Source organism: Tetranychus urticae, chromosome 1 (genome assembly GCF_039701765.1).
Source record: "Tetranychus urticae isolate SD_2017Ah chromosome 1, NJAU_TeUrti_SD_1.0, whole genome shotgun sequence".
Lineage (NCBI taxonomy): Eukaryota > Metazoa > Arthropoda > Arachnida > Trombidiformes > Tetranychidae > Tetranychus > Tetranychus urticae.
The window spans coordinates 5,796,901-5,817,273 of record NC_142958.1 but is presented as its reverse complement, the minus strand read 5'-3'; the positions used below and the strand labels follow the sequence as shown (position 1 = coordinate 5,817,273).

Here is a 20,373-nt window from a genome sequence, read left to right as displayed (position 1 = left end):
TACTTGACCTGTAGTGCTTATTCTCAAAGCTACTTAGCTTGAATGGAATCGCCAGTTTGCAAAAGATTTATCAGCCTCGTGTGAAAACTTGAAATCAACTTATTTTAGACACAATCAATCTGCTTCTTAGAAGGTTTTGATGAATTAATCGAATCCTATTGTTTCAAGGTTTAGCTCACACTTTCGTTGCGGAAAACTTTCACTATTATTGTCTCTCTTCAAGTATTTTAGCCATTTTTCACTTTGAGAAGCTCAGTTTGATCAACAAATGCAAGTATAAAGTTTTCTTGATTTGATCAATAATGTTTTGTATGACATTTTTTAAGGGTTAAAATGTGCCAACATGAATATTTTAGTGTGAATGACGAGTTAAAAAAGAGAAGTTGAATGAGATAAATCAGGTCAACTGATATTCACTTGAAATAACAGCTTGGCTAAACGAGCTTTTTATCTTGAAAATTTTGAAACAACCATAAACTCTAGATAAACTTGGTGTTCAGGGTAAATGACTGAATGATAATACAATAAACTGGAAAGAAATTGCATGGTGAATTGCATCAAATAGTGATGATCGGAAATACAGTGAAAAGGATCGGTTAAAAGATGCTAATGGTTTTCATACTCTTTTGTCTTTTGATACTTTGTTTCAACTTTCAAGTTCATTATTGAATCGATTATTTTTCTTCATTTTCAGCGACAGATTTCTGTTAGTTAAACACATTCAAAGGAAACTCAAATTGTTTCTCTGGTTTACGAACAAAATTTCAATCCGTTGCGTTCAATGATTGAAACTTGTTTTCAAAACTGTTGTATTCAATAAATAAAAATTATCTTACTTTTAGACTGAAGTTGAATCATTATCGCGATTGCCAGCATTTCAATATTAAATAGAAAAGTATTTTAATCAAGACTTGAGAGTTTCAAATAAGTGTGATTCTTGTTTAGCGAATGGATATTTTAACGAATCAGTGCATATATAATGGGAATTTATCGAATAGCTGCACTCAACAGGAAAGAGACATTTTTTTCCATGTACTGTGGATGTAGTTGCTTGCAAACGCAACTTAAACGATTCGAAACAGAACAATAGTTTGAATGACTAATGATGAATTTTGTGGTCATTAAAATAGATAAAGAAAAGTTGAATCTTTGATTTCATTGATTGAAAGTGTGAAAATGAAAACTTGAATGCAAAGTACGTTTCTCTTTTCGACAATAGTTGATCTGTGACTTCCCATTTTCGAGCAAGTTCAACGTAAAATATTTGCTTAGCATGATCAACATGCGCTCTAACGGAGTCTAAATGTCCAGTCCAGTTTTAAATGTATTGTTTAAAATAAAGATTTCGATAAATAGATTAATCATGATTGAGAACAAATTGACAAGTTTCCAGTTGACCACAAAAAAAGTGAAATTTGATATTGTTATTAGATATTAATCGGGAGACGAAATGCAAAATGTAATAATATTAATCAATCAATATTGACGAATAAATAACAATGATCAGCGATTATTGTGAACTCACCATATAGTGTTAGTATAGACTTAGAATTGTCGGTCAATTGAATGTCAACAGAAGTATAACAAAGTATTATCAATGAATCAAATGATCGTTTCATAAAGCATTCAATGCAATAACGGTGATAATTAAAGGCTGTTATATGAATCGATGCTAACCTGAACTAAGACCTTCAAGACTGCAAAATGTTAAAACATAATTTAGATGGCAAAAGATTTTTTAGCTCGGATCTAGCAAATTGAAACAAGCTCTTTGAAACATGCTTTGTCGAAAAAAATACAGAATATTTGATTTATTTGAAATTCGCGAAGCATTACTAACAGCACAGTGTTACAAAGATAGTTAATAGCAAGTGAGTAAATGTCTCTTCTGTCATTAAAGTTTCATTAGAAATATGAATTCATTATTCAGAAAGAAATTGAAATTATTTGACTAACATTCTCCTGTTTATTTATAAGTTCAAATATTATTAATACAATAAATAAATTGCAAGTGCGATTTAAGAGAAGCGAAAAAAGGTGAAACGTCGATTGAAGAAATTTTTATGAAGTTATTTGATTGCTGCCAATGCTGGTGTTGCCAAAGCAATCGTCAGTGATATCGTAGCCAATGTATTAGTAACGCAAGTTGGTGTGATAACAAAGAGATCTAAGAAAGTGAAGTCAACATCAGCCCGTTCACTACGAAGGAGAAAAAGGTGAACCTGAATTTGATGAGCAAAACATAATGATATAAAAAATAAATACCTAAGATAGAAGTGATTGTATTTTATAATTACCTCTTTGTTAGCGAACAATGAACCAGTTTTATATGTAAGTAAAGGGTGTAACGCGTAAAAAGTGAAGATTATTTCAATTTGATAAGGATTAAGATGAAGAAGACACTGATAAGAATGTCCAGTTTGTGTCTTCTTCTCTTTCCGGCAACATTCTCATCATTGTCATTCTTATCAAACTAGAATCATCTTCACTTTTTACGCGTTACACCCTTTAAATACACTGGTTGATAAATTCTGGTGGAAAGGTGATTAATATAAATCATGTGATAGGTTATAAGGATAAAATCCGCAAATCCCACAAAACTCATGAAAAATTTAAAGGTGATGGATCAACAATTGCATGAACAAACGAGAAGTGACTTTTAACTGTACTGATGACTAAAACAAGAGCTGTAATTGGAATGAATAGAGAGTTGAACTTTTCTGTCGTTTCAGCAGCAAAGCAATACAATCGACGAACCTTGCGAATGTCATCAATAGAGAAGGCATTCGATGAGCTGAACAATGTGTCTATTTGGTGTCCAACTCGCATGAAACAGGTATTAATATAAAGCAGAGGTCACTTTTCTTCTGTTGATGAAGTTCTGATCTTTTATTTGGGAATAATCTCTTGAAATATTCGAAATCTTAGTCCTTTTTCCGACAAGTCCTTTTTCAATGCGCGAAAAATCTCGTTTTCATCAACTCTCCTTAAAATCTGCGTTTTAATGGTGACCTGAACATTTTAATCGATCTATGTTGAGCTATATTAGTCGAATTTCATCTTTTTCAACAATTTTGAGGTCAAATTTGGTCACTTTTCGATTCTTGCGAACCCTGATATGAAGTTGAAAATGTATGGTTTTTTACGAAAGGAAAGCAGATTTTGACGTCTTTGTCCATTTAAGATCATAACTCGATAATTTTTTATCATAATTGGTTTATTTTTGTTCTTGAAAAGTGTACCTTCATTTTAATGTTTAAATGGTGCCTGTAAGTCTAATCTAACTGTCTAACAAGTTCCTACAATTTAATGACCGATATCAATATAGATTGAATTTTGTTTATTTTAACTTATTTATTTCATTATTATTTAGCAATAGACTATGATGAAAATGCGAATTCATAACATGTTGACCTTCATTCCAACCATAGGCATATCAACTTTAATCATTGGTTTTTTAGTTGAATGAGAACCAGATCCACTGTTTCCTTTGCCATTAGGTTTTCCTTTTGATGCCGCACTTGCTGCTGCGGCAGCTGCTGCACTGCTTGCAGATGATCCACCTTTAGGTCCCTTTCCTTTACCATTTTTACCCTTACCTTTGCCTGCTCCACTGGCAGAACTTGAAGAACTTGAAGAACTTGAAGAACTTGAAGAACTTGACGAACTTGCACTAGATGCAGTGCCAGGTGAACTACCTCCTGAATTGCCGTTGCCTTTACCTGAACCAGAGCCTGAACCAGCACCAGCACCAGATCCTGAACCAGCACCAGAGCCTGAACCAGAGCCTGAACCTGAACCTGAACCAGCACCAGAGCCTGAACCAGCACCTGAGCCTGAACCAGCACCAGCACCAGAGCCTGAACCAGAGCCTGAACCAGATCCTGAACCAGCACCAGAGCCTGAACCAGCACCTGAGCCTGAACCAGAGCCTGCACCAGATCCTGAGCTTGAGCTTGAAACTGAACTTGATCCTCCACTATTTCCTGTACCGGAACTACCACCAGTCTTTGCTGCTGAGTTGGAGTTTGATTCTGTGTTTGTGTTTGAGACAGAGTTAGTATTTGAGGTTGATTCATTATTGGTGTTTGAAACGTTTGAAACATTATTGTTGCTTGATTTACTGTTTGAGCTTGAGACAGCTTCAGTGTTTGAAACACTATTGTTGTTTGATTGGCTGTTGTTGCTTGATCCAGTGTTCGTGTTTGAGACATCATTGGAAGTTGCTTCATTATTGTTGCTTGATTTACTGTTTGAGCTTGAGACAGCGTTAGCGTTTGAAACAGCATTGGAGTTTGATCTATTGTCGTTGTTTGACTCGTTATTGGTATTTGATTCAGCATTTGAGCTTGAGACAGCGTTAGCGTTTGAAACACTATTGTTGTTTGATTGGCTGTTGTTGCTTGATCCAGTGTTCGTGTTTGAAACATCATTGGAAGTTGCTTCATTATTGTTGCTTGATTTACTGTTTGAGCTTGAGACAGCGTTAGCGTTTGAAACAGCATTGGAGTTTGATCTATTGTCGTTGTTTGACTCGTTATTGGTATTTGATTCAGTATTTGAGCTTGAGACAGCTTCAGTGTTTGAAACACTATTGTTGTTTGATTGGCTGTTGTTGCTTGATCCAGTGTTCGTGTTTGAAACATCATTGGAAGTTGCCTCATTATTGGTGCTTGAGACAGCCTTAGCGTTTGAAACATTATTTGAGCTGTTATTAGTATCAGTGCTTGAAGTAGCCACTGAGCTTGAGTCTGAGCTTGAGTCATTGTTTGTGTTTGTGACAGCTCCCGAGTTGTTATCAGCATTACTCTCAGCAACTGAACTTGCACCAGTCTCAACTCCTGATCCTGATCCTCCATTAGATCCACCATTTTCTTGGCTCACACCAGAACCTGATTTACTTTTTGCAGATGCCATTGCGTTTGCAATTGAGCCAACCATACTATTCACAGAGTCTGCAGTTGGTACTGATGGCATTGAAGCTGGTGCTCCTGGCATAGGGGCAGGTACACCAGGCATCAAACCACCATCATCATTGTTGTCACTTGGAGAATCATCGGTATCATCTGGAGAACCATCGAATGGATTTGGCATGTTTAGTTCAACATCCAGTAAGTCACCAGCGTCAGGTGAATCTTCGAAACTTCCCATACCTCCATCAACATTGCCAGCAGTAGCTTGAGCCTCACTGATTGCATTGGCGGTACTACCACCATCGGGTACAGACTTTTCCATTGATGTCAAGCCAGGAACTCCACTCATTACCGAGCCAACCACTTCCAATTGCATAGAGACATAATTACAGGAGATGATTGCTAGTAGCACTAAGCACGAATACATGTTTTTAACCATTTTGAAAGTTTTTTCAAATTTAACTGTTTTCTTCTCGAATGTTGAGATGATATAATTTTTTCTCAAAAAGTTCTTCTTTTTATACTTCATCTCAAGTCAACTGTATAAACTGAATCACGGAACTGGAAACTGATATAAAAATGGAATAAGTCTGTGTTTGAATCATTTGTTAATACAGAAGTCATTTGTTTGCATTTACATTCATTTTTAGATGTGATTAGCAACAAATTAGCAATTCAATAACAACTTCAGACTAGACAGTAGACGAAATGTTTTAAAAATATTTATGCATTTGTTGCATCTGAAATAATTGATTCCTTTCAATCAGCTTTACTTTTTCAAAATAATTTAAAATGTCATCAACATTAAATAATAGAAACTATAATACGTTTCAACTGTATTATTGGTAGCAATAGAGACAAATTTTGCTAAATTTTGATGGAGATATGGAATTATGGAGATCAAAATGATTAATAAAGCGCTTTAGAGATATACTAGGGGTTTCAAAAGTCCGTAGACAAACATGGTTATTCGAACTCTATTTTTTCATTTTATGTATAGGTATACCTTAGGTCAGTACAGTTTCGCAGCCAAAAAGTAATGACGTCAAGACAACTCTCATGCCGAAATTCGGCGTTAATTGCGAAAAAAACCTCTTTTGACGGCACTTATCGCTTTTGGTGACCTGAACTTTTGGCCTTAAACAATTGCAAAACGAAATGGAGTTACTAGAAGACATATTTGAGAAATAAGTGTGAGATTGCCTGAATTTCAATCTCTTTTTTTCGTGAAGCCATTTTTCGTTCAGACTTGCGGCAACGAGTGTTGAATCGAAGGTAAAGCATATGAGAAACACTTTTTAGTGTCATTTTTTAAGCCCTAACCATTTTTTCTAGATGTTGTGTTTGGTATCAATCGAAGGATAAATGTTTGAAAATACAATCTAGATAGAAATTTACCGGTCCAAATCCCATAAAACCCCGGTCAAAAGTGATACAGCTTACAGCAGAAGGGAGGATGGGATAGTCCACGAAGCTGCAGTGACTGCAGCACTAACCATTCCTGAGTTATACCTGCATGGAGGCGTTGAAGGAAAAGAACGCCTGGTATTTCATGAAATTGATAAAGAAATTAATGAGTTTGTTGATAAATGTAATGTAAAAGGTTGAAGATTAATTCAACAAAAAGCCCAACAACTCGCAGTCAACAAAGGTTTACATGTAGTTGGATTTAAAGCAGTGATTCTTGGTTTAGATTGATGAAAAAAGATGTAAATTAGATTTACTGCAAACAGTGTAGTCTGAGCTTTTGATATGCAATTTCAAATATTTTTAATTTGATGTGTTGATTTCATCGCGAGAAGTTCTTAATTACAAAGAGCACAGGCAAAAAGTCGAGCATTCGAGTTAAGTTTTGAGTCCGGGTAGGTTTGTAGAAGAATAAAAATTTAGTACATTAGAGTTTTAAATAAATTCTCCGATTGATAGAATCGAGGCCAAAGTTGAAACTTCGATCGCCTTTGTTCAATTATGTAGTACTCAAAATAAGTGTATTTTCTGGCTGACCATCAAAAGTTACACCATTTACTTTTACATTACTTTTATAATTGAACAAAGGCGATCGAAGTTTCAACTTTGAACTCAATTTTCTCAAAACTGTCGATCAGAGAAATTTTTAAATCGCACAAATAGACTCAGGTTTTATTTCCCAACAAACTAACAGAGTCTAAATTGAGAAGAAATCAATTTTCAACCGTTTCTGCCCATTTGTGTCAATTTGTGCATAAAGTGACAATTGTTTTGGCGCCCTCTATTGATAAATTGATAGTATCCCCAAATTTTAAGACTGGGCCAGTCTTCACCAAAAACAATACAGTAAATTTTGATCTCTATAGAAAGCTATTCTGAAGATAGCTTCAAAATCGTGATTATTATTTTTGAGTTATCGTCGAACAAAAATTCGTAAGTTCACCCCATGTCTTCGCTTCGCTCAGACAAATTAAATCTATACAATATATTAGGGTGTCAAATATATTTTGCGGTTCACTATGAAAAAAATATTTGATTGTGATTTTTTTTGGCTAAAACATTACTTAGCCTTAATTAATCAGTATAAAACAAAAAAAATCAAAATCGGACAAATATTCACAAAATTATTGCATTTTTACAGCTTTTTAAAGGGTACAAAAATCGACCAAAATTTTTTTTTTCACCAACTTTTTTCATCAAATTTTCTAGCGACGCGTCACAAAATTTTTAACCTCAGATTCTCGATACTTGCGAACCTAACCTAAGTACCTGATCTCATCTCTATGGACCCCAATCTATCTTAATTTTTAGAAAATTCATTCAAAGAAGACTAGGTCTATTCAGGAACGGAGGTCAAAATCAATTTTGTCGATTTTTTCGCTATAAATTTTCGGACGCTCACAAAAACGACATCAATTATTCGATTTGGAAAATTGAAACGATATTTTAATACTACGAGTCCATAATTTGATTTAATGAAATTTCAGTCAATTCAAGGCTAAACTTCATACCCAACCGCAAAACTTATTTGACACCCTAATATAAAGTCGAAACATAAAATTGCGTAAAGATTGTAGCCAAACTAAGAGAATTCTAAAGAAAATTTTTTCAATGCCTGAAAGTCATGATTAAACTACATCCACTAAAAATAGTCTGAACTTCATCGAAATTCAGGTACCTGAGAAATTAGCGTTCAAACAGGGTATGGGAAAAAATGCAGAATCCGTATCTTTTACCATTGATTTTGGGGGAAAAATTTTCTGTTGTTCAGGTTGATGGTTTATTGTTAAACTAGGTCAGACGATCGCACGGTGTATTCAGAGCGTTAGTAACAAATTAAAGCAGGCGTATGTTTATCTAGATCCAATAAGCCAATTGGCACAAATAAAAAATTCGAAAAAAATCTACAAATACATGTATCTGACAAGAGAAGGTTCCCTAAACGCTACAATTAGAATTGAATGATTTTTAGACTAATCGATAGAGCATGTTGACTTATGAAAAATTGTCATTTACTTCGTTTCGCAAATGCCCCGTTTAAAAGTTACAGGGTGTCAAAGTTGTTTTTCCATAGGTTTATGTGCTTAATGCAAGTAATGTAGATCTATGGTGAAATGGTAAAATCTGGTTTTTAATATTTCTTAATGGATGTACATTGCATTCAATAGGCTTAACCTATGCAAAAATTGATACTTTTGCTCCCTGTAGCTTTTGAACGGGGCATTTGCGAAACGAAAGGCTTGACACAGGTTCATATCTGACCCATTAGAACATTTTGCGGTTAAAAAAAATTGAAAACTGGTGTAGCGTTTGGGAACCTTCCCTTGTGAGTTATACTCCTTAACCATCAAGTATCGAACATGATTTTTTGTACTACTTTATCTCAACTTTGTATGATTAAGACACTTGGCCTTTTGCCTCGTTTATTAATCACACATACTTTCGATGCAGTGATATGACATCTACATATACTGTCAATGAATCAAATTTGTTCTTCTTGAATAGGTACTTAGCCAATGCAGCGTGATCCAATCCATCGTGAAAAACACTGATACAATGATGAATCTATTTTTGAGTGATTATAATGAATTGTGAATTTTCAAACCACCCTTATTGACCTCTAAAAGTCAAAGAAAAATCCACAAAAATGAACTTTAATGGCCGTGATGCAAATTTCAACTCTTCAAAATTCTCATAATCAGGCACGTTTCAAATAACTAAAGATAAGATATACAGGTTGTATACTTGTTATACACGTATAGATATGAACTTATGGTGTCTAAAGTTCGGAGGCCATTCGTTTATGCGATATAATTATTATAAAAAAATTGCGTGTATGGTGCGCAGACTGCTTTCCCTGTTTTCGATCCAATTTCTGTGAATATTAGTGCTACGATGGTCAAGTTGTAAGAGAGTTATCAAATTACATGGTGAATTCTCAAAATATCTTTAGATGACCTCTAATGTCCGGCTTCAATCATGACATCTTAGGTTCAAACCCGTTACGATGAATTAATTAAAGCTTTAAGCTATAAAGGTCCAGGAAAGTAAAGCCAACATCAGTACGATCAATACGAAGGAGAAAAAGCATAAATTAAATTAGCGAAATACCATGTTAAGAAAATGAGTACCTAAATACCGTTAGATCGAAGTAGATAGAAGGTTGATAGATTCTGGTGGAAAGGTGATACATATAAATCATGTGATAGTTTAAAAGAATAAAATCCGCAAATCCCACAAAACTCATGAAAAAATTTAAAGCTGATGGCTCAAACAATTGCATGTACAAACAAGAAGTGACTTTTAACTGTACTGATGACTAAAACAAGAACTGTAATTGGAATGAATAGAGAGTTGAACTTTTCTGTCGTTTCAGCAGCAAAGCAATGTGTCTATTCGGTGTTCAACTCGCATGAAACAGGTATGAATACAAAGATAGGCTTCAATGCAGAAACGAAGGAATGCAAAATAACACAAGAAACCAAATAATGCCGAATTAATAAATCGAAATAAAATATGATTGGAAATGATTGTTGTTGTCATTTTCTTGGGTTGCTTGTTGCTGCAAAGAGTCTATCCTACATCATATGAGCCAACTTTGCCTGGACAAGGTTTTTGCTTGTTTCTTTGCGTTAAATAATAGCAAAGTTGTTCTTACTTGTGATTCACTCAAAATTCATTCATTCGTTACATGTGATATTTTAACACGCATAATAAGATGAAGAGGCGTTAGTAAAAAATATTATGAACCTGAAATATTATGATTCCTACAATTTAATGACCGATATCAATATAGACTGAATTTTGTTTATTTTAACTTATTTATTTCATTGTTGTTTAGCAATAGACTATGATGAAAATGCGAATTCATAACATGTTGACCTTCATTCCAACCATAGGCATATCAACTTTAATCATTGGTTTTTTAGTTGAATGAGAACCAGATCCACTGTTTCCTTTGCCATTAGGTTTTCCTTTTGATGCCGCACTTGCTGCTGCGGCAGCTGCTGCACTGCTTGCAGATGATCCACCTTTAGGTCCCTTTCCTTTACCATTTTTACCCTTACCTTTGCCTGCTCCACTGGCAGAACTTGAAGAACTTGAAGAACTTGAAGAACTTGACGAACTTGCACTAGATGCAGTGCCAGGTGAACTACCTCCTGAATTGCCGTTGCCTTTACCTGAACCAGAGCCTGAACCAGCACCAGAGCCTGAACCAGCACCAGAGCCTGAACCAGAGCCTGAACCAGATCCTGAACCAGCACCAGCACCAGAGCCTGAACCAGAGCCTGAACCTGAACCTGAACCAGCACCAGAGCCTGAACCAGCACCAGAGCCTGAACCAGAGCCTGAACCAGCACCAGAGCCTGAACCAGAGCCTGAACCAGATCCTGAACCAGCACCAGCACCAGAGCCTGAACCAGAGCCTGAACCAGCACCAGAGCCTGAACCAGCTCCAGATCCTGAACCAGAGCCTGCACCAGATCCTGAGCTTGAGGCAGCACCAGAGCCTGAGCTTGAGCTTGAAACTGAACTTGATCCTCCACTATTTCCTGTACCGGAACTACCACCAGTCTTTGCTGCTGAGTTGGAGTTTGATTCTGTGTTTGTGTTTGAGACAGAGTTAGTATTTGATTCTGTGTTTGTGTTTGAGACAGAGTTAGTATTTGAGGTTGATTCATTATTGGTGTTTGAAACGTTTGAAACATTATTGTTGCTTGATTTACTGTTTGAGCTTGAGACAGCGTTAGCGTTTGAAACAGCATTGGAGTTTGATCTATTGTCGTTGTTTGACTCGTTATTGGTATTTGATTCAGTATTTGAGCTTGAGACAGCTTCAGTGTTTGAAACACTATTGTTGTTTGATTGGCTGTTGTTGCTTGATCCAGTGTTCGTGTTTGAAACATCATTGGAAGTTGCTTCATTATTGGTGCTTGAGACAGCGTTAGCGTTTGAAACATTATTTGAGCTGTTATTAGTATCAGTGCTTGAAGTAGCCACTGAGCTTGAGTCTGAGCTTGAGTCATTGTTTGTGTTTGTGACAGCTCCCGAGTTGTTATCAGCATTACTCTCAGCAACTGAACTTGCACCAGTCTCAACTCCTGATCCTGATCCTCCATTAGATCCACCATTTTCTTGGCTCACACCAGAACCTGATTTACTTTTTGCAGATGCCATTGCGTTTGCAATTGAGCCAACCATACTATTCACAGAGTCTGCAGTTGGTACTGATGGCATTGAAGCTGGTGCTCCTGGCATAGGGGCAGGTACACCAGGCATCAAACCACCATCATCATTGTTGTCACTTGGAGAATCATCGGTATCATCTGGAGAACCATCGAATGGATTTGGCATGTTTAGTTCAACATCCAGTAAGTCACCAGCGTCAGGTGAATCTTCCAAACTTCCCATACCTCCATCAACATTGCCAGCAGTAGCTTGAGCCTCACTGATTGCATTGGCGGTACTACCACCATCGGGTACAGACTTTTCCATTGATGTCAAGCCAGGAACTCCACTCATTACCGAGCCAACCACTTCCAATTGCATAGAGACATAATTACAGGAGATGATTGCTAGTAGCACTAAGCACGAATACATGTTTTTAACCATTTTGAAAGTTTTTTCAAATTTAACTGTTTTCTTCTCGAATGTTGAGATGATATAATTTTTTCTCAAAAAGTTCTTCTTTTTATACTTCATCTCAAGTCAACTGTATAAACTGAATCACGGAACTGGAAACTGATATAAAAATGGAATAAGTCTGTGTTTGAATCATTTGTTAATACAGAAGTCATTTGTTTGCATTTACATTCATTTTTAGATGTGATTAGCAACAAATTAGCAATTCAATAACAACTTCAGACTAGACAGTAGACGAAATGTTTTAAAAATATTTATGCATTTGTTGCATCTGAAATAATTGATTCCTTTCAATCAGCTTTACTTTTTCAAAATAATTTAAAATGTCATCAACATTAAATAATAGAAACTATAATACGTTTCAACTGTATTATTGGTAGCAATAGAGACAAATTTTGCTAAATTTTGATTCTATTCTCAAGCATAATTGGTTGATATTAATGTGTCACTTAGCCACTTCATGTTATCGGAAAATTTCTGCTATCGATAGTTGTCGAAAAAGATGAGGTCAAAGTTAAAATTCAATCAATATTTATTTAATGGACGTAGAATTTTCATGAAACTAATTAAACTTAATTTTTTACCATTCATTCTTTCATCTGGTAATCGTCATAAAAACTTTCTGGCAAGGTAAGAAGCCTAATATTTAATTCAGAAAGATTAAAATGGAATTCTTATGGTCTGCCAGAAAACCACTTGTCGTCTATGAAGCAAATTGATCTGAAAAAAGTTACAGGGTGACAAATATTGGAATTAAATCAAAATCAAAATGGTCGATAAAAGCGCATTATATTTTAATTAAATCTGTCAGTACCAACGAGATTACTTGCCTTGTCAGTTCAATAGATCCATTGAACATTTATTAAAAAACTCATTTATTAATAAAAAAAATTTTAAATTGACAAAACTTCAAAACAGAATGTAAATTTGGTTTACAACAGAACAAAAATACAGTCCAAGTTCGAACGCCAGTTCGTTTCAATTATCGATGGAAACTGTGCCTTTCACGTAACCTGTTCAGATAAATCAGGGAACTTTTTGAATGTACTTTTATGATTTTGCGTCACACAGGCTATATCGCAATTTGCATTATCGAAAAGTATCAAGACTCGCTTCAACGATGATACTGAAGAAAGTATCGTGAGTAAATTTCTAATATTTTCATAACTAACTGAGAGTCCAGTGATAGGTTAAAGGAAGTAAAAATTGAAGTTTAACTCATGTTATGTCATTTACAGGCACTTTGAAAACACTTGCTTCTCAGAATGCAAATTAAAATTTGAAAACAATTCTTATTGGTATTTATAATAATATATCATCAGTATTTGTCACTTTCCTTTCCTGCTAAAATGATGGCGTAAACTTAAATTTTGATTGACGAGTTTGAGCTGGAAAACGATGGCTTAATGTCTTAAATAAAAATACCGATAATGATTCAATCAATCACAATGTTCAAGAAATACATGAATAGATTCAATTACAATAATTATCAATCAATTCGACACAATTTAGTCCCAACAAATTTTGTCCTGAATTTTGTTTTGTGAATTTTAAATTGATTGCTTTTTCGACAGCAATAACAATTTTAACAAAAGAGTTGCAACGAGACTAAAGTCTTTGTATTCATATTTCATTGAATTCACAAAATGGACAATTGTTGTTCATTGATCTTATCTACCAGTAGTTTACACGAGATATTTGTTTCAATCCAACAACAAATATGGGCGTTTAAGTTTCTGATTTTTTCAAAGTGCACAAAACATTCTAACGGGTCATATGCATGTATTAATCCTTGTCGAACCTTTCGGTTCGTAAATTGTCGGTTTAAAAGTTACAGGGTGTCAAAGTATCTGTGAGGCTAACTAGAGCTATTAATAGATAATTTGAGATGATACAGTTAGACAAAAAAGAAAAAAATTTTAGCTCAGGAAAGCTGGTCAGAGTTAAATTAGTTTAGCAAAATAATTTAATTTCAATATTCAAATATTTTGATGGGAATACAGAGTTTACAGATTTGGTAATAAAGGCAAAGGAAAGTATGGCTGGATGTACTAAGGCTATCGAGGCTCATTGTATCGATAGAATCATTTATTTTCAATTCAACAAGTTACATTGATTGTGCCCTACAAAAGCTTAAAGTGATGTGTACATTCATAGATGCATTAAAGAGGAACAAGACTTGTAGCATCATTTGATTAAAGTGGTTTCTGCTAATGCAAGAGTCAAAGAGATTGTGGCCAATGTAGTAAAGCAAGTTGGTGTGATAACAAACAGGTCCAGGAAAGTAAAGCCAACATCACCGCGTTCAATCCGAAGAAGAAAATGTTGAACCTGCAGGACAAAAACAAAACGAAATCGATAATCAAAAACTAGGATGATATACTTGCGATTGACAATGTTCCGAAGCCAAAAGTTTCTAACTTCAAAGGTTTTGCTTTTATTAGTGTTCAAAAATTATTTTGGACAAAAAAGTCTAAGAGTAGCAACGGAGGGTTAATAATCTAACATGTAAGATTAGACTTTTAGATACAATAATGAGTTACCTCTTTTTTAGCAAACAATGAATCTGCTTTAAATGTAAGGGAATAAGCTGATTGATAGATTCTGGTTGCAAGATGATTGATGTAAACCATGTTATAAGCTACAAGAATAAAGGCTGAAAATTGTCCAACATAGACGCTAATAATAAACAGTGATGACTCGAATGCGAAATACTAGAACAATATAGCTAGCTATCGATGGATCGTAATAAACTTCTACAAGATGAATGTGAACTGAAATGACAACAAATGAATAGAAATCGGGAATCGGTAGTCTTAGGAATGAATCCATTCTTTCTGTCGCTTCAGAAGCAATGCTGTTCATCCAACGAGTTCCACGAATTTTATTGCTACTCAACACTCGACAGTCAATGTTTCTAAGTGAACGAATTTGCGCATTTACAGTAAGCCAGCAGCCATGAATGTAAAGACTTGATTCAACAAGAAATTGGTTGAATAATTGATAGCCGAAGATGCAAAATAAAACATGAAATTAAAGAGGAAGCTTATGAATAATTGGACAAAATCACTCGATTGCTGAAAGATTACAATCAAACTGCGAAAAATGAAATATATTGTTATGACATCATTAATGACGATAAAAAATAGAAAAAATATTTCGCATTTTGGTGAAATGGCGATAAACTAGCAAATTTTCAAGGCTGAGTCCAGTTTGACTTTCAAATAGATTGATCAATTCAATGTATTCACATCGCTTGGAGCGTAATAGTACAAGCCAGAGTAGGTATAAAGTAGAGGTTATACAAGTGAGTATTTTATACTTTTTGACTGTAGTGCTTGTTTTGTATTCCGACAAAAGTAGCACAATGTTATAAATAACGATGCAAATGAGTGCAAAATGAGTGAAATTGCTTTTTTTCCCTTCAAATCGAAGCATTGAATCATATAAACCTTTAGGTTTGCTACTTGAACAATTGTTGTGCATAATAGGGATTCGATACATGATGCTGGTGAAAGATATCGACCAATTGTGAATGCTATTGAGCTCAACACTCTTGAAGTAAAAGTTTAAATTAATTTTTGGTACTGAAGTGCGCAACAACCGATAGTTTAGAACACCAAATGCGATTTAAAAGACAATCTTTACATTTATTAATAATCTAAAATAAAATTTAGAATAAAAGATTTTATTAATTTAATAAAATTTACGAATTGAGATTCACGCTGTTCTCTTCAATTTTTTAAAATCAATCTTTTTCCACTGTAAAGTATCAATTGTCATTCTCGTTTTATAATTTCGTCTCTATTTTTGACCAGCCAAAGTTTTATTTAAATAAAATATTAGTATCATAGCAAAGATATAGATTGCCTTTCTTTTTTGCGTTTTATCAACTTGATTATCGACCGAAATACGATCTTGTATTCATTCTGCCACTTGATAGTCCTGTAGCTGATAAAGCAATAAATGTTATTAATAATTTAAATTGTTCATTCTTATTGGCTAATCTTTCCATTGAGCTATTGATATTAACCTCAGTTCCATGCGATCTTCGCCCTTCTTAATTGTTTAATGTGCCACGCAATTTCCATCCTCGTAGTACGGTATGAATCAGTGCAATTTTTCAAGATGCAAAAACGTGAAGCGTATTGACGAAATTTTATGAAATGATTAACATTTGACCAATGAGGGTGTTGCTAAAGCAATAGTCAATGATATTGTAGCCAGTGAAGTAACGCAAGTTGGTGTGATAACAAACAGGTCCAGGAATGTGAAGCCAACATCAGCGCGTTCAATACGAGTGAGAAAAAGATTGACCTTCATTTGATGAATAAGCAAGAAAATAAAAATAAGTTAATAGAAATGATATAATCTTATATTAATATTAGACTAACGTAAATGTTAGGGTTAAGTTAATATGCTCGAGATAGCGGCATTTAAAACTTAAGTGTTGCCTTATTTGTTAACTTAATCCCAACACCTACCGTGATAGACTAGACTTTTCTGTGTAATCATGAGTTACCTCTTTATTGGTAAACAGCGAGTCAGTTTTATATGAAAGCGAATAGACGGATTGATAAATTCTGGTTGAAAGGTGGTTGATATAAATCGTGTGATAGGTTACGATTATAAAATTTGCTAATTCAATAAAACTGATGAGCAGAGTTACGTACGATGGATCGACAATCGAATATACAAGTGAAAAATGACTTGAAACGATATTGATCACAAAATAAAGAGCTATAATTGGCATGAATAAATAATTAAACTTTTCTGTCGTTTCAACAGCGATGCAATACAATCGTCGAACTTTTCGAATATCATCAATAGACAAGGCATTTGTTGAGTTATTCAGTATGTTTACTTGGTGTTCAACTCGCATGAAACAGGTATGGATGTAAAGACAGGCTTCAATAAAGAAACGAAGGAAAACAAGAAAACAAAGAATACCAATAGTTGCCAAACCAATAAAAATATGAGGAAAGTAAGGCAATAATGCGAAAGAAAAGTTGTACCAAGCAACACTTACCACCAAAATGCAAGCGCAACAGTGGATGTACGTAAATATTTGAAAGATGAAACGATTCTTATTCAGGTAATCAACTAATGCAGGTGACAACTCAATCTTTGTCTTGCGTTCAAAATGAATTATTAGATCACTGTATTTCTTTCTGCGAACATAAAATAGAACAAGCAAGAAAGCACAGGTCCATTGTCGAATAGAAACTAGTACCAAACGTGTAGTTTGATAAGTATCTGGAACAAAGTAGAGATCTTTGAAACATGTCGAACCATCCAAGGCAAGCCCAAATGTAATGATTAGAATAACAAATTTTCGATCAGTTAGAAGGGCCCAAGTAATTATTCCGGCTTTTGAAGCGCGATTCAATTCATTCTCATTGGATGTATTCATTTTGTTTAAACTTTCTTTTAACATTTATTGCGGTTTCACAAATTAATTTTCAACTGTTGAAACAGACAAAAGTGCCCAATCAATTATTTTGTCTTTTGCAGTGCAATCCAATCCATTTTCATTTGTCGTATACCTAAGCTGTTGTTACTGAACAATAACTCACTTCTCATTGGTTCATTTAAATGCAAACTAATCAATAGTCAAATGCGTCAGATAATAGCTGAATATAGAAAAGTTTATAGATCATGATTTTAATTGTAACGAAGTTTAAACTGGGAACGAATTGTCCAGAACCAGTAATCAATCACAATGTTTAAAAGAAATGAGTCGATTTAATTACAATACTGTTCAATCAATTTGATTATTTAAATTCGAGCAAATTTTGGATTGAATTTTCAATTTTGATTGTTTTTCGATACTTATTTGTCATATTCTAAGGTGGAGGTCATACAAGGTAGTTTCTCGGAAATCCATCAGTAACAAACCAGTTTTCGCTATCCAACGAGAATCCAAAAACAATGAGTAGAATGACAAATTTTCATTCAGACAAAATGATTGCCCAATTGATTATTCCTATTATGATTATCCCAGTTTTGTTGCGAAATTCAATCCACTTCCATTTGATGTGTGCATTTTTGTCCATATTTTGAATAAAATTTTAATTGAGTGAAGATAGTTAATTGGGTGGAGACAAAGTAATCAAATGAAACTAGATTCACGATTAAATGAATTACGAGTCGTTGTTACTAACCGATAACTTACTTTTTATTGGTTCATTTAAATGCAGACCAATCAATAATCAGATATTAGATGAGTGATGAAAAGTTTATGTGTCATGATTTTAATTGTACGTAAGTTTAAACTGAAAATGAGTTTTTAAGATTCAATAACTCAATCAATCATAAAAATGTTATTCGATGTAAATTGGCATATTAGTTATATTGAATGGATTTGGTTCCATGATCAATGAAAACACTAATCTCCCATGGAGAAAATCTATCAGAAGAAATATTACTTGTTCGCAGATGTTTTGATCACGGAGGTCAAAATGATTAATAAACTTGCACTAGAGATGAATATTTTTTGAATAATTTATTCAGGTGTAAATGACCGAAACGCAAATCTAGAATCAGTTTATTTCTAAAAAAATTTCAGTTTTCGTAAAAAAGCAAACAAGCGAGAAAAGTTCTTGTAAAAAATACTATAAAAAATCTCGATCTGAAATGAAACAAATGTATTTCGCATCATATTTTAATTGCATGTTCTTGTATACATTTTTATGTTTACTTCATCTCTGGCATCAAATATCTAAGAATCGCTACAGAGAAACTTATGTTTTATTCCCAATTAATTGATTGAAATCAGTACACATTTTGTAAAAAATACAAATAAAATGTTATTTTAATCTTTTGTTGTGCTTGAAAGTTGAGTCCAGTCTTCAACTGATGCAAAATAAAAAATAAACATTTTTGGAGACCTAAGTCAGTGTTCTCGAAAGTATGTGCCGAGTAATTTCGAATAACATAAAAAATTCATTTGCATCTAAATGTTTATTGTTCACTACAAACGTTTTGAGTGATGTGCATACATTGATAGAGGTGGAACATTGAAGAGAAACATCAGAGAATAACATTACTTTATTAGTGTTGGTGTTGCTAATGCAAGAGTCAAAGAGATTGTGGCCAGTGTAGTAACGCAAGTCGGTGTGATAACAAACAGGTCCAGAAAAGTGAAGCCAACATCAGCGCGTTCAATACGAGTAAGGAAAAGTTGAACCTGGAAAGATAAGAAAATTGAGATGAGCGTTAATCAAAAACTAGCATAACATTATGATAATAGAACGTTCAATATTAGATTTTTTATACAATAATGAGTTACCTCTTTTTTAGCAAACAATGAATCTGTTTTATATGAAAGGGAATAAGCTGATTGATAGATTCTGGTTGAGAGGTGATTGATATAGATCATGTTATAAGCAACAAGAATAAAGATCGAAAATTCAGCAACGCAGATCATTATAAAAGTGAGGGATGCTGCAGCAATCGCATTAGCAAAAGCGAAATGACTTTTACCGATACAAACCACAAAATAACAGGAAATCACTGGCCACAACAGAGAGTTGAACTTTTCTGTCGTTTCAACAGCAAAGCAATACAATCGACGAACCTTCCCAATGTCATCAATAGACAATAAATTGGACGATTTGTTCAATATGTCTATTTGGTGTTCAACTCGCATGAAACAGGTATGAATGTAGAGACAGGCTTCAACAAAGAATCCGATCAAAGCAAAACTACAACAACAACCAATCTCCATCACACCAAATTTTAGGGAATCAAAGATGCTTATATTGGATTTTATAAGTTGATCGATGAATGGGGCAATCAGCAGACACATATTGACTAAGAAATTGATAAGCATAAATAAATGAAAGATATAGCGATTCCTTCTCATAAAAGCATCTACGGATGAATGATTCGACGGCAATTTCGTACAAGATTCAAAACGCGTGACAATATCAATGTATTTATCTCTTCGATAGCAAAGCTTGAAAACGAATACAGTATAAATAGCTTGTTGTATGGCGTATATTATTAATGAAACAGCCATAAATTTGCTTGTATTATAAAGCACAAAATTAAAGAACCAGTTTGCGCTATCCAATGCGAGTCCAAAAGAAATGAGTAGAATAACAATTTTTCGATCAGAGAAAAGCGCTCGAGTGATTATTCCATGTTTTGTAGTGAGATTCCATCCATTTCCATTTGATGTATTCATTTCGTTGAAATTTTGTGTAATATTTCAATTGAGTGAAGATATCTATTTTAATGTATTTTAACTAGTCTTGATGATACAAAATGATGAAATAAACTCATATTTATGATGAAATGAATTATTTCCAGTTGTTACTTACCAACGAACTTCTCATTGGTTCAT

The 20,373-nt window shown here is 34.1% G+C and overlaps 3 protein-coding genes across 3 annotated transcripts in view; 1 reads left to right on the top strand and 2 right to left on the bottom strand.

Moving 5' to 3' along the window:
- Window positions 1-20,373, top strand: part of LOC107362291 (protein turtle) — a 123,995-nt gene that overhangs the window by 35,897 nt on the left and 67,725 nt on the right. The window lies entirely within an intron of this gene.
- Window positions 3,335-12,060, bottom strand: LOC107362292 (uncharacterized). Its single transcript, XM_089270276.1, has 3 exons — window positions 10,706-12,060; window positions 10,251-10,675; window positions 3,335-5,442 (listed from the first exon to the last, which is right to left on the bottom strand). Exons 1-3 carry the CDS (start codon window positions 11,991-11,993, stop codon window positions 3,400-3,402), a joined length of 3,756 nt encoding a protein of 1,251 aa, XP_089126402.1. The 5' UTR covers window positions 11,994-12,060; the 3' UTR covers window positions 3,335-3,399.
- LOC112538898 (uncharacterized) lies at window positions 16,066-17,544 on the bottom strand. The gene is made up of 2 exons (XM_025160956.2): window positions 16,546-17,544; window positions 16,066-16,340 (listed from the first exon to the last, which is right to left on the bottom strand). The coding sequence occupies exons 1-2, from the start codon at window positions 17,458-17,460 to the stop codon at window positions 16,194-16,196; spliced, it is 1,062 nt and encodes a 353-aa protein (XP_025016724.2). The 5' UTR covers window positions 17,461-17,544; the 3' UTR covers window positions 16,066-16,193.

Bases quoted from the DNA above. Each gene is read 5' to 3' on its own strand.
- LOC107362292 (XM_089270276.1), bottom strand. From the start codon at position 11,993: ATGGTTAAAAACATGTATTCGTGCTTAGTGCTACTAGCAATCATCTCC. The intron at 10,676-10,705 runs GTTCAGGCTCTG...GTTCAGGTTCAG, and splicing joins TGGTTCAGGCTCTGGTGCTG to GTTCAGGCTCTGGTTCAGGC. The intron at 5,443-10,250 runs TGAATTCGCATT...AGTTGACTTGAG, and splicing joins GAATGAAGGTCAACATGTTA to ATGAAGTATAAAAAGAAGAA.
- LOC112538898 (XM_025160956.2), bottom strand. From the start codon at position 17,460: ATGTTAAAAGAAAGTTTAAACAAAATGAATACATCCAATGAGAATGAA. The intron at 16,341-16,545 runs GTAACTCATGAT...CATCAAATGAAG, and splicing joins CGCTGTTTACCAATAAAGAG to GTCAATCTTTTTCTCACTCG.